Source organism: Quercus robur, chromosome 2 (genome assembly GCF_932294415.1).
Source record: "Quercus robur chromosome 2, dhQueRobu3.1, whole genome shotgun sequence".
Lineage (NCBI taxonomy): Eukaryota > Viridiplantae > Streptophyta > Magnoliopsida > Fagales > Fagaceae > Quercus > Quercus robur.
In genome coordinates, this window is record NC_065535.1 from 75,003,655 (window position 1) to 75,023,738 (window position 20,084).

The window sequence follows — 20,084 nt, forward strand, 5'->3', positions numbered from 1 at the left end:
ATATCCTTGTTTCTAAAAAAATAATTATTATTATTATAATGATTCTAAAAATAAAAAAATAGTCTTCGACATAATCATAGAAGATTATTCATTACAGCACGCAAAACTTTTATTTATCACCTCAAATCACAAACATAAGCCACCAGAGAGAGACAGTTGAGAGCACATCTCATACTCAATTCTTTTAGAGGTAATTACAGTAAATTCACTTGTGATTAGGCCCAAATTCACATTACTTACCCATGGTTTGAAAAGTGCTACTTTACCCACTTGAGATTAGCTTCGTTTGTACACTTGTTAAAAATGGGGTAAATATGTATTTTTGCTCCCCCTTTTATATCTCTTGCCTTCCAAAAGAGAGGAAAAAAAAAAGGAGAAAATAAGATCAAAAAATGTCATTTGTAAAAGTTTATGACTTGGCTCAAGAACTCTAATAGAGCTCAAAATGTATCTGTAACTCTCATAAAAAAATAACCCAAAAGGCAAAATTTACTTACTACTCTATCCATTATTTTTTCATATTTGATTTCATTTCTTTTTAAAGAGTTTTTGGATGAAATTATAATGATTCCATTTTCATCCAAACAAAAGGATCAAATAGAACAATTGAAAGTTTAGACTAAATTGTGATAAGACCAAACCATTAAGGATAATTATAATTTTTCCAAACAAAACAATATGATTTTAAATGACGTGATACTATATAGATATTTAGATTTATAGAAAAATTAAATCATTACTTTAAATGAGCTCTCATCAAGAATGTGAGTTTTAATTAAGAAAATAGTGATAAACATCTATGTAATTTTTTAATAAATTTTTGTATTTTTGTGGAAATAGAAAAATATATTAAATAAAATATAATTTTAGAAAAAAATTAAAATAATTTTAGACATATAAGAATTATCATTTTTTTTTCGTTAATATCAAAAAAGAAAAGGTGGACTATATTATTTTCTTTTTCTTTTTTTGAGAGGGAGAAAATGGTGATAAATACTTTTTGACCTACTTAATTTTGCCATTTTATTAAAACCTCATCCCCTCTCTCTTGTGGGGTGTGCGTTTGTTTTAAAAAAAAAAAACTTAGTATAAATTTTAATTTTGTACTTATCTTTGTTATCAAAAAGTAGAAAAGGGTATTATCTTACTTATTATTATTGCAAAAGAGAAGAAAAAAAATTATCAAAAAACAAGGTAAACCAAATTTTAGGTGTCGCCATGCAGATCAAACAACATACCTTCAATTTACAAGACACAAAAACAGGAATGGCAACAAGATCGGTATAAGGTGGGTTTTCCACTCTCCACTCCCCACCCCCACCCCCACCCCTGCCCCACTCTTGCTTTGGGGCGGGTTTTTTTCCCACCCTATTCTAGCGGATACTTTTGATACCCATCTCATCACATTCAATTTTATATATATAATTTATTAAAAAAAATTATTTTGAATACATTAAATTAAAACTCATAAAACTTAAAAAAAAATTAATATTACAAAACATTCTCAAAGCATAATTGTACAACAATAAAAGCATTAAGAAATACAAAAACAATTCAAACATAATAATATAACAAATAAACAATTTAAATCTTGAAACATAAAAACATAAATTCAATGATACAATATTTAAAAAATCATAAATTTAAAGTTTGAAGGCTAAAAGCACTCCCCACAAAAAAAAAAAAAAAAAAAAAAAAAAAAAAAAAAAGAAATAAAAAAGAAAGAGAGAGAAGGCTAAAATCACATACATAGGCCTTATAATAAATCTATAAAAAAATATATTTTATAATACTTTAAATATAAACAGGCGGGTATCTAAGAAAATATTAACCTCATCCCCACCTGATTTACTATACGGGGGTAAAATCGGTCAATTAAAGGCGGGTGAGACAGGCACCAGTGGTGGCGGTTTAAATTGCATGTCATCCCTTAACAAAATGTGTAGGCTACTAATGGAATTCGTTTCAATCTCCATGGGAAAATATCAATAAAGATTCGAAAGTAAAGGATCAACATCGTATTGGCACATTCTCAATTTGTAACGCATACTAAACATTCAAAAGCTTTTTATAATAGTTGTATTTATAGTTTACTGCAAAAGAATCTTTAATATAATCAAAGAAGATTATTACAATACACGTGTTTTTTTATCTATTCCTTCAAATCGGATACATAAGCCGCCAGAAAGTCGCAATTGGGTGGACATCTCACACTCAATTCTTTTACATATATATATAAGATGAAAGAAGAAAAAAATTAATAAATAAATAAAACACATTTCCTATATATATTGTTCTCTTATTTAGCATCAGCAGCATAAGCATATAGCTGCTATATTAATTAAGGAAAATGCTAGTGGGTTTATTTATTAGTGGCTAGTGCAAGTAAGCTTGGAACAATGCCTTCGTCGTGGCAGCAGAGGAAAGTGGTGTATTTCTCCATGTAGTGGTGACACTCAGGACACTTCATGTTTTCTGGGATTTTTCCAGCATAGTTTGAGAACTCAAAGCGGCAACAAGGGTGAGAATCACCACGAAGCGCAGCAACATAGTTTTGAAAAGCAATGTCAAAGCCCTGCAGTGCCACCTTTTCTTTCCATTGTTCATACTCAAACAAGGCAGGCCAGAGAATGTTTCCATGCTCATTAACCAACACACTAGACCCTCTGCTAAGCACTGCCCACGAACCCTCTCTGTCAAAACTAAGCACCCTCTTGATTTGTTGCATCACAAGGTCGTGTTCCTCATCCTTGCCTAGCTGAATCTTTGAGAACAGCATGCTCTCAAGCCTGGTCCAAAAGAACCATATTGTGGCTGTGTCTTGCCAGCAGGTACTGAGTTTTTCCTGTACAATGTTCGTTATCACTCGCTTCACTTGCTCCCTTTTTGTGGCTTTTCCTACATACACCATCTCTAAGGGTATGCGTGTAGCCGCTGCAACTGCTTTTGCTTCCTTTGTAAATTTCCGAATCCACTCCATATCATCGCCTCCATACAAGAAAATGTATTTTCCTTCTTTAATCTGTTCAATGAAAAAGAGGGAAATGTGAATTACTATAATAAATCCTTATTATCCAAAAAAAATTAAACTATTAGGAAATAGTTAATTTAATTATATAATCATTATTCTAACATTTTTTCTTCTTAAAGAGTGTGTTCGCGCGAACACACACGCACATATATAATTACCCAGTTCAATATGGTTGTGTCAATGCCATCCACCAACAGCTCAAGCCTCCAAGCCTCTTCTCTCCAAAGAACTTCTTCTCTCAATGTAGTGAAAGGGAAGGCATGGCTTCCCCAAATCCACATCATGTGAATTGCATTGGGGGACACCACTCTCCCTTGATGGTCTAGGACTACAAGGATAGGCTTGTTCCTGAAGTGCCACTGCTCCCTGATGAACTTGACAGATGCCTTTGATATTATGGAAGGGTGGTACACTGAGTACCACGTCATTGGAGCCTGCAACACTTCAAAATGCCTTTGCTTAACATCAGTCAATTGGTCGACAATGGGGATCCACACAACCTCATACGGACTCTGAAGCCTCATTTCGTGGAGCCTGGACTCGTTATAACTCTGTTCAAGAACTGATAGCTCATCTTGGGTGATATCTAGACTTGAAATGAGCAATAACACATTCTTCCTCCTAAGAACATCAAGGTTAACCTGGTTTTTCCAAAATGAAACAGCCATATATAGATAATCATATAACTAATTATACTACCACAACTTAAAAATTAAGACCAAGTATATATATGCAATGTGCGGATAGTAGAAATTGTAATGTCGTTAATTGTGCAATAGTAATGTTAATGATATGTGTTAGAAGAGCTGACCCTTCTCTTGGTGGTACCATCAACAAGTGCTAGCACATCATCCCTAGGGCAAATCAAGGCCTTGAGAACTCTCATGTTGTCAATGTGGATCATTTTGAAGAGTTCGACAAGCATTTCATAAGATTCAACATCCTTCCTCTCCTCTGCATTGAATAGGAGAATTTCAGTATATATAGGTGGTATCTTATGTAACAGAAATATGTCAAGTCCATGTATGTACAAAAGAGTGTTGTACTAATTGTATGCAATTGTATAAGATACTTTTATGCATTCATTTCTAAATATGGCATTGCATGGTCTATAACGCACCATAAAATTGGCTTACCAATGTATTGAACACATTCCTCCATCTTCTTCTTGAGATGTTCAAGTATGGTTTTGAGCTTGTGGGTAAGGGTGGATAGCTCCCATGCTTCTGAGGTGGATAACGCAAACCTGCAATCAATATCCAATTTGCAGTGTTATTGTTAAATGCCTTACAAACATTTTAGTATTTACACTACTTATAAAACAGTTTAGATCTCTTTGTTATCAATGTGTAAATCAATTACAATATACAAAAAATTTTAAGAAATGCAATAAACTTTTTATAAGATATACAGGGTCTTTTTGAATTGAACTTATTTTTGTTGAAATTGAAAACAAAAAACACTGTAGCAAAATAATTTTTAAATATGTGAATAGTACTGTGGGATCCATTTTTAATATTTTTAATAAAATAGTTGTGGATCCCACGTGAATAGTGCTGCTACAGTGGATGAACAGTGTGCATACTGTTCATTAACAATGTATTTTGTCTCTAAAAGCGGAAACAAGTGCAGAAAAAAAAAAAAAAAAAAAAACCAAACGTGAAAGAACAAACGCAGCTTTCAGCCTAATTCAAACGGGCACACAGTATCTAAATTTAAGGATTTGCATGAGAATTGTAAATTAGGATGGAGAGGAAAAAGCCATACTCGTAACCCATGTTAGTGAAGCTAGAAATCTGAGATGCGCAGGCCACAATACTCCTGATAGTCCAATACACAGCAGTTGGAATATGGATCATGGCTGAGGCTAATGCTGGTACGTCCGTTGTGATATAAATGGATGGTAGATCTTTAAACTCAATGACACACCAAGTCACTTCTAATATGGTCCTGATTAGATCATTAAGTGCATCGAACCGGGGTTTCAGTGGGACAGCGTGCTCAATGATGCCAGGCACTTGTTTCAGGATTGCCATTGCCTTGGCAAGTTCGTTTGTCGAGTAAATCTGTGCAAGAAGCCAGAATTCTCCATAGTTCAATCCAAATGCCGCTAAGGCCAGCACCAACTTAGCGTCCCATCCATAGTGTGATACCATGTTACATATTGCCACTGTGGTTTGGTGTGCATCTGTGCCACCCAAAGCCTTGTATGCAAGCTGAAAATCCATTTATATACCGTTTCAAACAGTTTAGGTAGACGTACAATTGTTTTATAGACCTATTGTTTTCAAAAACTTTAGAAAAAAAAAAAACTTTTAATTTCTATTATGATGTTGATGTAAATATAGATAGGGCAAGATTTTGTAATTGTGATTTGTTATAACCTCGCAGGCAATTCGGTCAATGGTATATGACAGAGCTTCCAGCATGGCAAGAAAACTCGTATGGTGGGTCTTGTCATCAAAGCCTGAATCAAGGTATGTTTGGGAACCCTGTACAAAAACACAAGCAATAATTAGAAAATGAAAACAAAGAATATACAACTGGATGCTTTCAATTCAAATAAATTGCATATATAGATTTCAAACCAAAAAATTACTTCTTCTCAAAAAAAAAAAAAAAAAACCAAAAAATTACTTGTATACATACGTGTATATATATATATATATATATATGTCTGCTGCATCATGCTTCATGGTGTGAACCCGCATATGTATAAACTTATAAATGAATGTGATAAAGATTATAAAAATATGATTGGTATAACTTAAATAATGTAATAAATGAATATTTGTACCATTTTTTTTATTGGCAATACATTAGTTTGTAAGGCTTATTTAATGTAGTAAAATCTGTAGTATTATACCGTTGTTAAGAGGGTCTCTGGAGTGAGAGTGGCACGTCTAAGAATGTCCTCAACAAGGCGAAGAAGGGGTTTAACATCAAAGTCTCGGCCATCTGGAGTATGGGATCCCAGAATATGACTGACCAGCGCATTGTCATCAGACATCGTAAGCATGCTTCGGTCACCTCTGATCAGTTGGTGCGTGGCATTGGGTGCCAGCTTGCTGAGTAGGGTGGATGGCTGCAAAGAACCCAGTGGGGTGGGTCGTTGCCAAGCCCCAAGATTGGTTTGTGGGTCGGGTTGTTGATAAGGAACAAGGCTGGTTTGTTGGTTGGATGGCTGAAATGGAACTTGTTTGGTTTGTGGGTTTGGTTGCTGCACTGCACCATAATTGGTTTGTGGGTTTGGTTGCTGCAATGCATAATTGGTTTGCGGGGTTGGCTGCTGCAGTGCAAAATTGGATTGTGGGTTAGGTTGCTGCACTGCACCATAATTGGTTTGTGGGTTGGGTTGCTGGTATGTACCAGCTGGGTTGCTGGTTTGCTGCACAGAACCCAAGTTGGAAGTTGGCTGCAAAGGACCCAATTGTTGGCCAGGTTGCAACAATGGAGTAGCTTGTAATAGCACATTGCTAGCTTGGCTTGGTTGCTGGGCAGGAGTTGTGGCATTTGGTTTTTGCACAGGACCAGTTACTGCCTTGGTATCCATGTTTCAGAAAAACAACAAAGCAAAAGAAGGTTGGATACTCTTGGACAAGGGTAATGGGAGAGAAGATTTGCTTGTGTGTTTGACCTCAGTTTTGGCTGGCCTTTATATAATCATGAGAAAAGGAATAAAGCCCAGCTAGCTGCATCAACTTCCTTGCTTCCATTGCGGTTAAAACTAAACGTTATGTGGAAGCTTTAGCTTTTGTGGCCCCAAGTTGTCTCACCATCTTTTGTCATGATCCGGAATTAGTAACATGAATGAAGGCGGAACCAAATCTGGATCTAGAGCATTTCGGGTTATGGACCATTTTACCATGGGTCTAACACTATCTTACATTTGATTATTACTCATTGATTAGTGTGCGCGAGCGCACGCAACTTGTTTTTGGAAATTGAAACATGCAAGTATATATTAGAGCGCGCGCGTGTAGTTACAAAACAAAAACTTGTTTTTGGAAATTGGAACATGCAAATATATATTAGAAAATCCAAAACGACCTGCAAATAATATGATATGACATGAAGTTAGCAGATTATGAGTTGAAGTTTGACGGGTTCGTGTCCCATTTGGGTTAACATGATTGATCCATTTAATAAATGTGTTGACTGATCCATTTAATAAATGTGTTATGTTTGTATTCAATTCATAGAATCTGTTTGACCTGTTTAACTAATCACCACCTTAAACTCAAATGTTGATAATTTATCTTCAAATTTACAAGGTTAATCATAAATACTATAAAAGTAATGCAAACCCCAATAATTTTTTTTTAAAGTCGAGTAGAAGTATGAGCTCTTCTTATGTTATTTTCTTCTCCTCTACTTTGTTAAAATTTCTTTTTATTTTATTTTATCGTTTTTCAAGTATTTTAAAAAAAAAAATTCATCATGAATTACCAAATTAAACTCTCTTTAGCCATTTTTTACAAGATAAAAAAGCTTGCAATAATTGAAATTATTCTTTTAAATGTAACCCATTTTTCTTTTATATTTCTCTATTGTTTAGTTATATATTTTGTTTTTTTTTTTTTAATGGTTTCTAAGCAGTTTTATTTTTTTGTAGTATCTGAAACTGTCTAACAAATTTTTTGTAAGTCATTGCACATATTACAATTTGAAGTCATACAAGAGTAAATCATGCAATGGTGTAGCTTTTTAATTAATTTAAGATTTTATAAAATTATTTTAGTCAACCTTACAAATGGGTAGGTTCCCGTGCATTCAAGCAATGACTTCTTTATCAAATTGTAATACAAATTGAAGTCATACAAAAGCAAATCATGCAATGGTATAGTTTTTTGAATCAATTTAAGATTTTATAAAATTATTTTAGTTAACCTTACAAATAGGTATGTTCCCGTGCATAGCACGGGTTAGAGACTAGTACTCTTAATCTCTATCTTTATTTTTTTAATCTTTATATATATATATATATATATATATATTTGTTTTTGTTGTTTATAGCTTCATATTTGACTTCTTCCTCTCTTTTTTCGTCAAAATGTATATTGTGAGTTTTACCTTAAATTAATTATTAAATTAACTAAGGCTTGTGATATATATGTGTGAGAGAGAGAGAGAGAGAGAGAGAGAGAGAGACACACACACACACACACATATATATATATATATATATATATATCATGAGCCTTATAAATATATATATAAGGCTCATGATATATATATGTGTGTGTGTGTGTGTGTGTGTGATATATATATATATATATATATAGTGTAAGTTGAACTATAAGGCTCGTGATATATATATGTGTGTGTGTGTGTGTGTGGGGGGGGGGGGGGGGAATAGGGCCCAAAATAGTGTATTGGGCTTTGGGCCTTGTCCGTGGATATAGACCAAGGAGGAACGAATAGTTGTTAAGGGGTTCCCCGTAAAGTCTCATAAGTAGGGAAATTCCTCCTCGGACTTGTCTAATGTAGTCCAAATGTGTACTCTAGCAATTAAAGTGACTCTCCAAAAGGCTCTAACGATAAAAATGTGCCTTATGAACATACGAGAAGGAAGGAAACTCAAAATATCTAAGGAAAAGCTGCTACCACCGCATTAAATGCATTGCAGCTACTTTTCTGGCCACAGTTATGTGGAGAAGACTTTTGAACAGTGCTGTCTTAGCTACCACAACTCACAGAAGGCTAAAAGAGATGTCTGATGGAACAGGGACTCAAGTAGGGACTTAGATGATCAACAAGTGTAGGATCAAGATGATCCAAAAGAAACTATATAATGTGAAAGACCCTTTATGAGAAGAGGATCGGGAAGGAGAGAGAAAAAATAGTATAGCAATCTAAATCATTCTGATATTCTAAAGTGATCATTATATACAGATTTAACCTCCTTAAACTGAAAGTTTATTGATATCAGCATCCTTTATTTGTGTTTGATCGCCATGCAATTCAATACTAGCCGTTGTCTAATTCATTAGGACCTAATTCTTTGACCCATTCTCTATAAATTCATTGTATCGAGCTCATTGGATCAAGACTCCACACATTTTGGGCTTGGGCCTCGAACTGTGACCCCACAATTGGCACAGGCTGTGGGAAGAACTTGTGCCTTAGTCAGTGCAACGGTTAAACATGGTGAGATCAGGTCCACACCAAACAGGTCCACACTAATCAGAGCCTGTAGGTTCTCAACGGCAGGATAACTTTCTTAACCTTGAACGGAGAAGAGATTTGGACAAACATCGAGAGTGTAGTGTACGTACTACCCATACAAGCAAAAGCCATTTTAGGGTGAGAAGTCACGTATCCCAAAAGCAGGACGATAACAAAGCCCTACAGCAGGAGATTGGCAACTTAAAAAAGAAACTACGTCGTGTGCAACGGAAGTGTTCCCCTTCCAGTTCAAATACTAGTGATGAAGGGGACGACAATTATAAGAAAAGGTTAAGAACTCCACCAAGTGAGACCTTTTCTTATAAGGAAGAGCACCACCATAGACGCGGACACAAAAGTCCATCCCGTAAAGGCCTAGTGAACGAAACCATGAGCAAAGCCTTGGATCAAATCTCTAAGTCACCCTTCACACGCAAGATAGAAGGGGCTAAGCTCTCTCGGCGATTCCATCAACCTACTTTCACTATGTAGAATGGTTGAACGGACCCCGTAGAGCATGTAAGCCAGTTTAACCAGAGGATGGCCGTCCATTCCAAAGACAAGGCTTTCAAGTGCAAAGTATTTCCATCCAGCTTGGGACTAGTGGCAATGAGATGGTTTGATGGCCTCAGGCCAAATTCTGTAGGTTCCTTTAAGCAGTTGACCTAGGCCTTTGGCTCTCGCTTCATCACGAGTAGCAGGGTTCCTCGGCCCTTGGATTCTTTACTGTTTTTGTCCATGCGAGAAGATGAGACCCTGAAAGCCTACTCGAACAAGTACTGGGAGATGTACAATGAGATAGAGGGTAACTATGACTGTAACATCCCGTGAGTTAAAAAAAAAAAAAAAAAAAAAAAAAAAAAAAAAAAAAAGGTAAGTCAGAATTTTTGTGGACCAATGTGCCCCCACCTAACCCCACTACCCATCACACAATCCACTCCCTCTTTTCTCTCTTTCGCCGGTCACTCCCACTCTTGTTCTCCTTTTCTTTTTCTTTTTCTTTTTCAGTCAACACAACACACATACACACACTCCTCTCCTTCACCCTCCCACCGGTACATTCCTCATCCTCACCTCTACCATTTTTCCGGCAAAATCACTAGAAAATCCTCAAGAACATCACACCTTCACATAAGTTAATTGAGGTAAAAGTTTTAATCTCTTTTGATGAGTATTATGTTCTTATTTGAGGTTATTTTACCCAAGCTTTAATAATGATTTTCATGTGATTTAAGAGCTTTGGAAATGATATTCATGTGTTATACATATGGGTTTCGGTCTTGGTGGATGTAATTGTTGAGTGAGTTCATGCTTTTTACAATGTTGGGTATCTAGGGCTTGTTATGGTGAAAATTTAGGGGTTTTGAGGTATATCTTGTGAAATGAAATTGTGAATATAATTTTTATGGTTTATTTGGAGCTAGTTAAAGATCTAAATTGTTTGTTTGAAAGGATATTGTGATTTTGGTGTCATGGGTCTCTTGATGATGTTGTAAAAACCATGTGGAAACTATTTATAAATTATTGAGGTTTTGATGTTAGAAATAATACCTTGTATGATTCATAAGTATAATGGGAGTCTATGTCTTGTAAAGTAATTAGTTGAGAAACTTTGGAGATGGAAAATATTATTTGTGAGGCTAAATCTAGGCTTGCCTAATTTAGTGCTTATTTGGCAATTCCTAATATGTAGCTAGATACAATTTCAAGCTTTGTGCTCATTGTGATAGATTTGCTTGACATTGTTTAGGTTCTAGCTAATCTCCCCTTGGAGCTTGGAGAATTAGGATTTTGCGGTTGCTAGGTAAGTAGCTTTTTAATGGGTATTTTTGAAAAATAACCATATCTTATAAATATTGTTTTTGGGTCAAACACATTTTGGAAAATTAATGGTGGAACTATGTTTTTCTAAAAGGTGTTGTGTTATGACCCTACTATATATGATTATATATGAAAATGCATATTCTTATTGCATATGGGGGATTTGCATGATTTGTTAGCAAAGAAAAGACTAGCATCTTTGATTAAATTCTAGAAAATGCGTATTATGGATTTATTGCATTATTTGCAAAAATATAAAGATGCTTTATCTTGGCCTATGTTATTTGGGAAGTTAATACAAAATCTCTTGGGCAAGAAATAAGTTGAAGGCATTGAGAACCTTGTGAATATCTTGGGCATTCAAATGTTTTATGAAACTACTTAGAAGTGAAATTATGTATTTTGAATTAAAGTTATGTGAGCTCTTTATGTTCTACCCATGTACTGTGACATGTGATTACTCGGTGATTACCTAGCTAGATACTATAGTCTGCGTGACATTAGTATCTTAGCACCCGTCTTTGTGATGGTTATTAGTTCCGGCTTTGTGTCGGCGATGAGTTCCGGCTTTGTGTCGGCAGTTTAGTTCCGGCTTTGTGTCGGCAATGAGTTCCGGCTTTGTGTCGGCTATTATTATGTGGCCTTGGGTTAGATTTTCTGGTTTGGAACGGTGTGTTGTTGCTCACAGTATAGTAAGTAGTTTCATGTTGAGATATTTTGAGGAATATATAGTATGTAATCTCATGAGAACATTTTGAGAAGCTTTGTGTTGTGTCAATTTATTCATTATTGTCATATTATTTTAGGGAAATGGTTTTGTAGAATCTATTTGGAAACTCCCGAATTAAAAGCATGATTTGTAAATTGTTACCATCATGAAACTCGCATTTCCCCACCCCCTTTAATTATGCTACTTACTGGGCTTTGTCTCATTCCATTATTTTTATAACTTTTCAGAGTAGGCAACAATCTTTTGAGACAGCTTTTTGGTGGCTAATAGTAGTTAGACTAACTACTGATGGAGGCTGAATTTTTGTGTAATGGATATATTAGATGGTGTACATCTTAGTCTAGGCTTGACTCATTCTTTTGTATATTATAGTGGTTATGACTGTATTTCCACTGTTGGGACAAGCTGTTGTTATGTAATTGTTGTTTTCAGACCTCTATTCTTTTGTGGCCTATGGTCCTTGTAATTAATGCTTAGAGCTCTGACTTACTCTGAAAGTATATTCTATGGGATGATTATGATAATCCTTGTTGTTGGCACTCGATAATAATCATGTGGATTGAATTGTCAAAAAGGAAAAATTTATAGGTACTTGAGACGTCTCTCTCATGTTTTGGACCCTTTGGGGTTTGGGGCGTGACAATGACGATGTCGCCACTAGCACTTTCAAGAGCAACCTCCCAATTGAGCATAGTTTAGGAAACTCCCTAACAGGAAAGCCTGTCACCAGTCTGTGCCAACTAATGGACCGGATCGACAAGTATAAAAGGGTTGAAGAAGACCAGCAGTTGGGAAAAGGTAAAGCGAAGGTTGTCCCTTAGGAGAGGAGGGACTTCAGGTCGGACCGATTTAACAAGAACAACCGACTGAGAAGAGACTTTGCAGGGCAATCCGGATCTGCCGACGCCCAGGCAGTTAATTTACAATCAAAATAGAAGATAATCAAGTAAATAGTTTAGTAATTTTTTTTTTCATTCTAATAATATCTGTAATTTTTTTTTAATTCTAATAAATATTATAGATGATATATATATACACACACACTAGCCTCATCACACATGATTTATGCGTCCGATGAGGCATAATATTTTTTTTTTTTTTGGATAAATTTGTTTTAAAGACATTGATTAATAGAAGAGTGCTCTATTTTGTAGAAATTTTAAGTGTAGTTTGAGATATATATTTATTATCTTCGATGAGAATAACATAATAAATGAAAGAAAAAAAAGTACTGCAAAAGTAAATAAGGGAAATGAAGAAGAACAAAATAAATAAAAACTCTCAAAACTCTTGTCTAAATGATAAGTTCAATACATAAATGGTAGGGTTGATGAATAAGAAGAAATCCAAACTAGCCTTCACAGAGCGAATCCACATGACAAGACTGATTCAGAAAATACCAGAATTTATTACAATTAGGGGATATGGAACGTTCTCCTTGCAAGATTGGGAAAGTCTGGGGGCATCTACCATCAAAGAAGTACTCCATAGAGTAGTCAGAATCATATTTCCAAATTCTGTATATGCAATTATTAGAAGGCGAGATCCCAATAGTTTCCCAGCTTGTTATTTTGCTAATTCCTGAAAACTTATTTTTGAAGTCCTAGAACAATACTAGATCTCCCAAGTTAGGAATCCTCACCAACTCCATCTTCAAAAAATTTAGCTCATAAACTTCATAATACATATATCATAAGGAGCTGTTTATCAAAACAAAGTAACTGCCTCCATCCAAGTAACAAATTTGAATTACACTTTACTTTCAGCAAGGTCATATGAGGATGCAGAGAATTCAGATTTAGTACCCTAATGTCTATATATCTTACCGTTGAAGATAGCTAATCTATAAATCTTATAAGGCCTTGTTTAGGAGGAGGGATTGAAATGGAATGGAAATGAATGAAAAGAATAATTTTAGAATATTCTTCCCTTCCTTTGTTTGAAAGTTTTAATGGAGGGAATAGAAAGTCTATTTCCTTGTTTGGGAGTTTAAGTGGGAGGGAATGGAATGAGTAGGAGAGAATACTCATTCCTCTCTATTTCCTTAAAACCTCAAATTTTCATTCCCTCTAAAATTGGGAGGAATAGGAGGGAATGAAATTAGATTTAATGATTTTTTTACTAAAACTCCCAAAATACCCCTATATATTCAACCCTCTATTTTAAAATAGGGGTCTAATAGTAATTTTATTATAAAATGATTCTATTTCATTCCCTCTATGTTACTCCCAAACAAAATTACTTACATTCCATTCATTTTCATTCCTCAATTTTAAAACATCCAATCAAGGTTACTTAATTCCATTCCATTCTTTTCCATTCTTTTCCCTTACTTAAATACATTCCTTCCTTTCCATTCCCTTATGATCATTTCATTCCATTCCATTCCATTCCCTTCCCTTATGAACTCCCAAACGAAGCCTAAGGCTTATCATATTTATATAGAGTCTAATTGACATCTTTGGATTTACGGAAGTGTAAGCATTGACTAGAAAAACATATGATTATGAACTCTGGCAAAGGGGTAGCTAAGGAAGCACGGGTGGCATATTGAAAGCGATTAGGAGGGCAAAGAAAATGAAGTTCATGTCTTGCAAAGGGATTCAGAAGCCAAATTTGAGAATCTGGCATCTTCTTTTTCTTGTCTACAATGATCAAGTACCCAAAAGAAATCCCAAAAAGCTCTTTGCTAACAAGGCTAGGCAGTAATGACTTGAACCACCTTTGATCAACAATGCTATAGAAGTAACAAAATTTCTTCGGTCCCCGTGATAAGAAAAGAACTATAAGTGGAGGTTGGGATGCCATAAACCCTTGCTTGTTTGCCAAAGCGTATAGCCTCCAAGTTCTACACACAAAGGCAAAAAGGAGATAATCTATAGCACCTAACCACTTGGTTATCTGATGAAGCAAATACTCAAGGAGCTCCAACCATGGCCAATTATTATTATCCACCATGAAAGCTCGGATTTGTGTTAAAACACAAGAGCTTATTCAGAACCCCAATTAAAAGTTAGGACTAGATTGCTTTTACTTTAACTTAAACTAAGTGCGGAACAAGAGTAAATAAGCACAATAAACCGACAACTTTACCCTAAGCCATATTCATCCATTATCAACAATAAAATGAAAGCTTAAAGAGCATGGAAGAAGGATGCAAACACAAGATAACACTAAAACGTGTTATCGAAAAGGAAAGCTAAGAATTCGATGAAAAACCTCTCTGCGACCCTCCAAGTTGAAATCAATCCACTAGAGAATAAATTTGGAGTACACGAATAACAAAAGACCCTCCAAGCCTAGTCTACCCCATGTACGTGAGCCCTCCAAACTCCTACTACCAACTGACTTCTCAGAGCCTTGTCTTATTTAGCTTTCCGGATCTTGCAATTCAGCCTGATTGCATCTGCCAATGAATAACACCTTCCAATACTTCTCAACAACACCAAAATCTTACTTTACACTCAGTATGAGTGTGTTAAGTGTTTGGGCTAGTAACCTCTCAAAAATATAGAGATGGAGAGGTAGGAGTTGAGAAAAACCACAAGGAAATGTGTAGATGATTGTGGGTATAACAAATTCTAACTCTCAAGTGTATTTTCTAGGATTTTCTCTCTGAAAAACACTCCCTACAATTTGTGGGCAATAAGGGTATATATAGTGTTGGTAAAGACTTGGTAAAGCAAAACACAACTTTTTGCCAAACAAAAACTTTCACGGGTCCATTGCAGGTTGGCCTTACCCGCAAGACAGTTGCAAAAAATACAAACTGGCATGACTCTTCATCTTCCAGTCATGTCCTCTACACGACTCATTTCGTGGGTTGCTTCTCGCGAGACAATCACAAGCCAGTCACAAAATTCACTTGATCAATTTTTGAAGCTTGATTCTTCACCGATCTCTCACACTCATCCTTTATAATTAAACCCACATACATACAAGGAAAATGATTGAAGAAAATATAATCAAATTTGGCACGGAATTAAAGCCAACACAATATAGTTGAAAATCATAACTTTACACAACATGTATCTTTTTCTTTTTACTTCTACGCCTATTATTGCCCCCTTGCAATTCCATGCTAACTTTCATACAAAGAAAAAAATGAAGATTAATGCTTATATATAACACTAAACAAACATCTAATATAATTAGATTCATATATGTATATTACAATGAAACATAACTGCACATGTAGATATGCTATATATACTTGGGCCATTTCATAGAAAAATATAGGAAATGCAAAATGAAACATATATCGATTCCTAGAATAACATGCTTAGTATGATGTAAAAGCGATGTTAAAATTGATTATTGAGCTACATATGATAATTCATTCCTAAAGATATTCATTTAGTGTATATAGAAAATCTAAGGGCAAAGAAAATCACCTTAACGTCTTAGAGTGATGATCAGGTTGGTATAGCTAGCTTGTCTTTGAGAATTCGGTTTCTGCTAGGGTTCTTGCTTTCGGTCACTTACATATATAGAATTCTAGATACTGCCTTAAAAGTTTCAAAATGAAACGGGAATTAATTAGGGTTTGATAAGTTAGTTGGGAAGTTCAATGAATTTTTCAGCCAAATTATGGTCAAATTTTTCGATAAACGAAACGAAAAATAATGCAATTAAGGAAATTTTTCGATAAACATAATGTAATTATTATAGTCCTCTCTGTTTCAAATGGCTGAGGTTTAATAATTTGTCATCTCAGCTACCCATTACAACGCTTTGATTTTTGTAAACAATAACAAATAGTCTAATTTTTTCGGTAAAAAAAAATGTAATTAAGGAATTTTAACTAAGTTTCTTGTCCAATTTTGTTTGTTCAGCTTATAATTAAAAATAAAAAAGTCAGCCAACTAAATCACAAAAATGCACTTAAGACCATGAGAATCCCTATTCCCAATTATGAGACAAAAAAGAGGAGGAGGAGGATAGGAGAATGACTGAAGAACTTGAGTTGCCCAGGCAACGTGTTAGTTTCTAAAGTTTAGGATTTTATGTATTTAGAACTCTAATTTGTATTGTTGGCAAACCATGATCAAAACAATGTGTTTAGAAGTGTTTAAAACTAGCTCAAAGTTGTATGTCAATGTAAAGTTGGAATCGAGTGTAAAGCAGGAAGCACTGTGGCTTTCAACCTGGCTCGATCGATCGAAGCTTAAGCTCGACCGATTAAAGCTCGAGCAGATCGCTTTTCTGCAGAATTTTCCAACTCAACCCTATTTGTTTTAAAACGTTTTTAGGGTTTCTTATTTGTCCTAAGTATAAAAGGAAAACCCTAGCCACGTTTTAGTGTTGCTCATATTGCGGTTTGTGTAAATCTCTTGTGAGATCTAGAGGAGCTTTCCTTTACACAAACGTAGGGTTTTCAAGGAGGAGATATTTTCTACACCTTGATGATCAATTCAGTTGCTGCCATTAAAGCTTAAAGAATACACAAGCGGGGGTGCTTGTAGCTGGTGGGAATCCAAGAAAGAAGGAGTCTGTGAATTCGAAGCTTGCACGTGGTCGTATCAGTAAGTTCTACTGGTTAGTAGCATTAGGAAGTCAAGCGGGGGTGCTTGTAAGTCCTTTTGTATGAACTTCGATTCTTTCAAGATAGTGGATTCAAGTTTACCTTAAGGATAGCTAGGTTAAATCCTCCCCAGGTTTTTACCGGTTTGGTTTCCTGAGTGATCATATCTTGTGTTATTTATTTTCCGCTGCTTTGCTTGATTTGATCTTTATTATTGTGATAACCTAGACTTGTTTAATTGGTCTAAGTAACAACTTGGCTAATTACCTAGGTTTAATCAATTGTTTAAGGGGTCCAAAAACTGTCACAACGGCAACAGCTACCCACCCATCCGAAGGTGAGGCAACCCACCCATCCAACGACAAACGACCAAGCTCAAACATCCATTAATCATTGGGTTTCAGGGTTTTGATTATTTTTTCTATTTCTTTTGTTTAGTCTTGGCTTTTTATTTTTTATTTGTTCTATAATTCCGTTGCCTACTAAGCTAAGAAAACATTGGAGATGAAAGGTATTTTCTTTTGTTTAGGTAGTGTGGTTTTGAAGACAATTTTGGGCTAGTGTTTAATTTTATGTTCTTTATTTTTGTTGATTATGCCGACCCCTCTCAAACAAAGGACATGAATTGGGATCCAAAGAATTGGACATCCTAGCATTATTAGCAATGTCTGATTCTCAAAATGGAATGGTATTTGGGTTGAAGTTATGATTCTCAATGTCCATCTAAAGAGCCTGTGAAAATGAATAAAAATACATAACAAATTTTAAAAAGAGAGAAAGAATAGATTTTGATGCGTGTTTATACATACCCACTTGAAGGAGTTTGAGCGAAAAATTCAAAATCAATCTCAACTTCCATGGCAAATCATTCTTCAAGTAAAACAAAATAAATTGCAATAATTTCATTGAAATTCTAGGGATCCAAACATGAAGTTAGTAAGGATAGGAGAGAGTCTTGGTGCCGCAAGAAGAGAGATCATGAGGATGAGAGAGGGGAGTTGGAGATGAGTTTGGCTAGTCGTGGGATTTCATGTGTCTCAGTTTTAATTTAGATTTTTATTTTTTTTTTTTCAAATCTGATGTGGCAGTATAGTTGGTAGCTAATATGACATGAATTTTTTTTTTTTTTTTTTTTTTTTTATTGTTCTATTTGACACATTAGTTTTTTCCATTCAAAGGATAATGGCGTAGACTAAATTTACATAGCACTGAAAAGGTTAGGGACCAAATTAACTCAATTAAAAGGTTATGAACCAATTTGAAATATGGTGTAAATTAAAGGGACCAACTTTGTAATTTATCCTAAAATCTAACCTTTTAAAATACTCCATACGTTTCTTTAAAAAAAAAAAATGAAGTTTTAAAATTGTGCTTACTTAAAAATGATTAAATATGATTAAAAAGAACATGAATATATTAAAGGTATTGATATATTGGCTTGACTTTTAAAATTTGACAAATATTAGAACAGCAAAAATTGAAATACTACTAGACAATAAATAAGCAAAAACTGATTGGTGTTTTGATTTGATAATAAAGAGTTATCATCAGGAGCAGATGCCATAGGTTGAAATTCTCTTAAAAAAGACCAAAAGTATGATAAATCTAGATTAAATTATGTTTTTTTTTCCTAAAGTTGTTTTTGCTCCTGAAATTAAAAATCCCTTCACATGTTGCTGCCCAATAAGTCACCTTCTACGGTTCCCAAAATTAAAAATCTTCAATGTTTTGGAAAATTTTGAAAAAAGTTTTTTAATCCCAATATAAATTTAGGGAAATTACAATTTACTACTTTAAATTATAGTACTTCATATTACACTTTAATTGCACCATAAATTATGACCCCTATTACATTTTACACCCAACACTAACACTAAGTTTGTTGTTAAATTATATTGAAATTCAAGTTGGGGTACAATGTGTAATAACAATCATAGTTTAAGGTACAAAACATGCATTCAAAAAATTTAGGCTACAAAATGTAAGCAAGGGTATAATATATGGTGGTAAAGTGTAATCAAGCCCAAACTAATAATAGAGACAACCAAACAACTAAATAATTATTACAAAAGAATAGAAAATGCAACAAAATAACTCAATGATGATTACAATAGAATAACTATTCCATTCCCAAAATTATTCCTGCATTCCTAACATGGCTAAATGTTTGAAGGGCTGAATGATCTGTATAATGACATGATCTAGGATAATTTGAAGTTCAAGAATCACAACCCCACCCTTCGCTCTAACTCCAATTATTGTTGTTTGTTTACAACAATCAATGGGATATATATTGAACTCTATAACTTGAACCCTTTACAGTCCATATATAATAGAGTTTTAGTCTTCAATAGCCTTTAAAGCTTGTAAGGTTGCAACTTATTAGAATTATGATTAAATGATAAAATTTACCATTTCTTAAAAACTTAAGTTTTGGGACAATTATTATTTTTATTTTTATTTTTTTAACTTATTAAAGCATAATAATTAGTATTTTATCACATGTGCCTAAAGCAACTCCTCAACAAACTAGCATTCACCCTATATTGACTTGGATTGAATGCACGTGTGATAAATCTTTAGCTACCCTAATTGCAGGGAATCAGTGGCGGCACCACCTTATGGCCAAGGTGGTCCTAGGACCACCCTGACCTAAAAAAAAAAAAAAAAAATTATATATTTTATTTGCCTTTAAAAAAAAATTTGGGACCATCCTGAATTTTTTTTATGTCTATAAAATTAAATTTTGGTCCATAATTTGAGCAACTTAACAATATATTGGGGTCTTTCAAACAAAAAGGAAAAACTCA

General features: G+C 34.5%; 1 protein-coding gene and 1 long non-coding RNA gene across 2 annotated transcripts; one reads left to right on the forward strand and one right to left on the reverse strand.

Moving 5' to 3' along the window:
* Positions 1-2,094: 2,094 nt before the first annotated feature.
* LOC126715016 (protein SIEVE ELEMENT OCCLUSION B-like) lies at positions 2,095-6,638 on the reverse strand. Its single transcript, XM_050415441.1, has 7 exons — positions 5,898-6,638; positions 5,416-5,523; positions 4,799-5,247; positions 4,168-4,277; positions 3,843-3,985; positions 3,190-3,672; positions 2,095-3,022 (listed from the first exon to the last, which is right to left on the reverse strand). Exons 1-7 carry the CDS (start codon positions 6,582-6,584, stop codon positions 2,363-2,365), a joined length of 2,640 nt encoding a protein of 879 aa, XP_050271398.1. The 5' UTR covers positions 6,585-6,638; the 3' UTR covers positions 2,095-2,362.
* A 3,563-nt stretch (positions 6,639-10,201) lies between these two features.
* On the forward strand, positions 10,202-12,274 carry LOC126715017 (uncharacterized). The gene is made up of 3 exons (XR_007651735.1): positions 10,202-10,344; positions 10,950-11,003; positions 11,978-12,274. It is a non-coding gene; the product is annotated as an uncharacterized LOC126715017 (long non-coding RNA).
* The last annotated feature ends 7,810 nt before the right edge of the window (positions 12,275-20,084 follow it).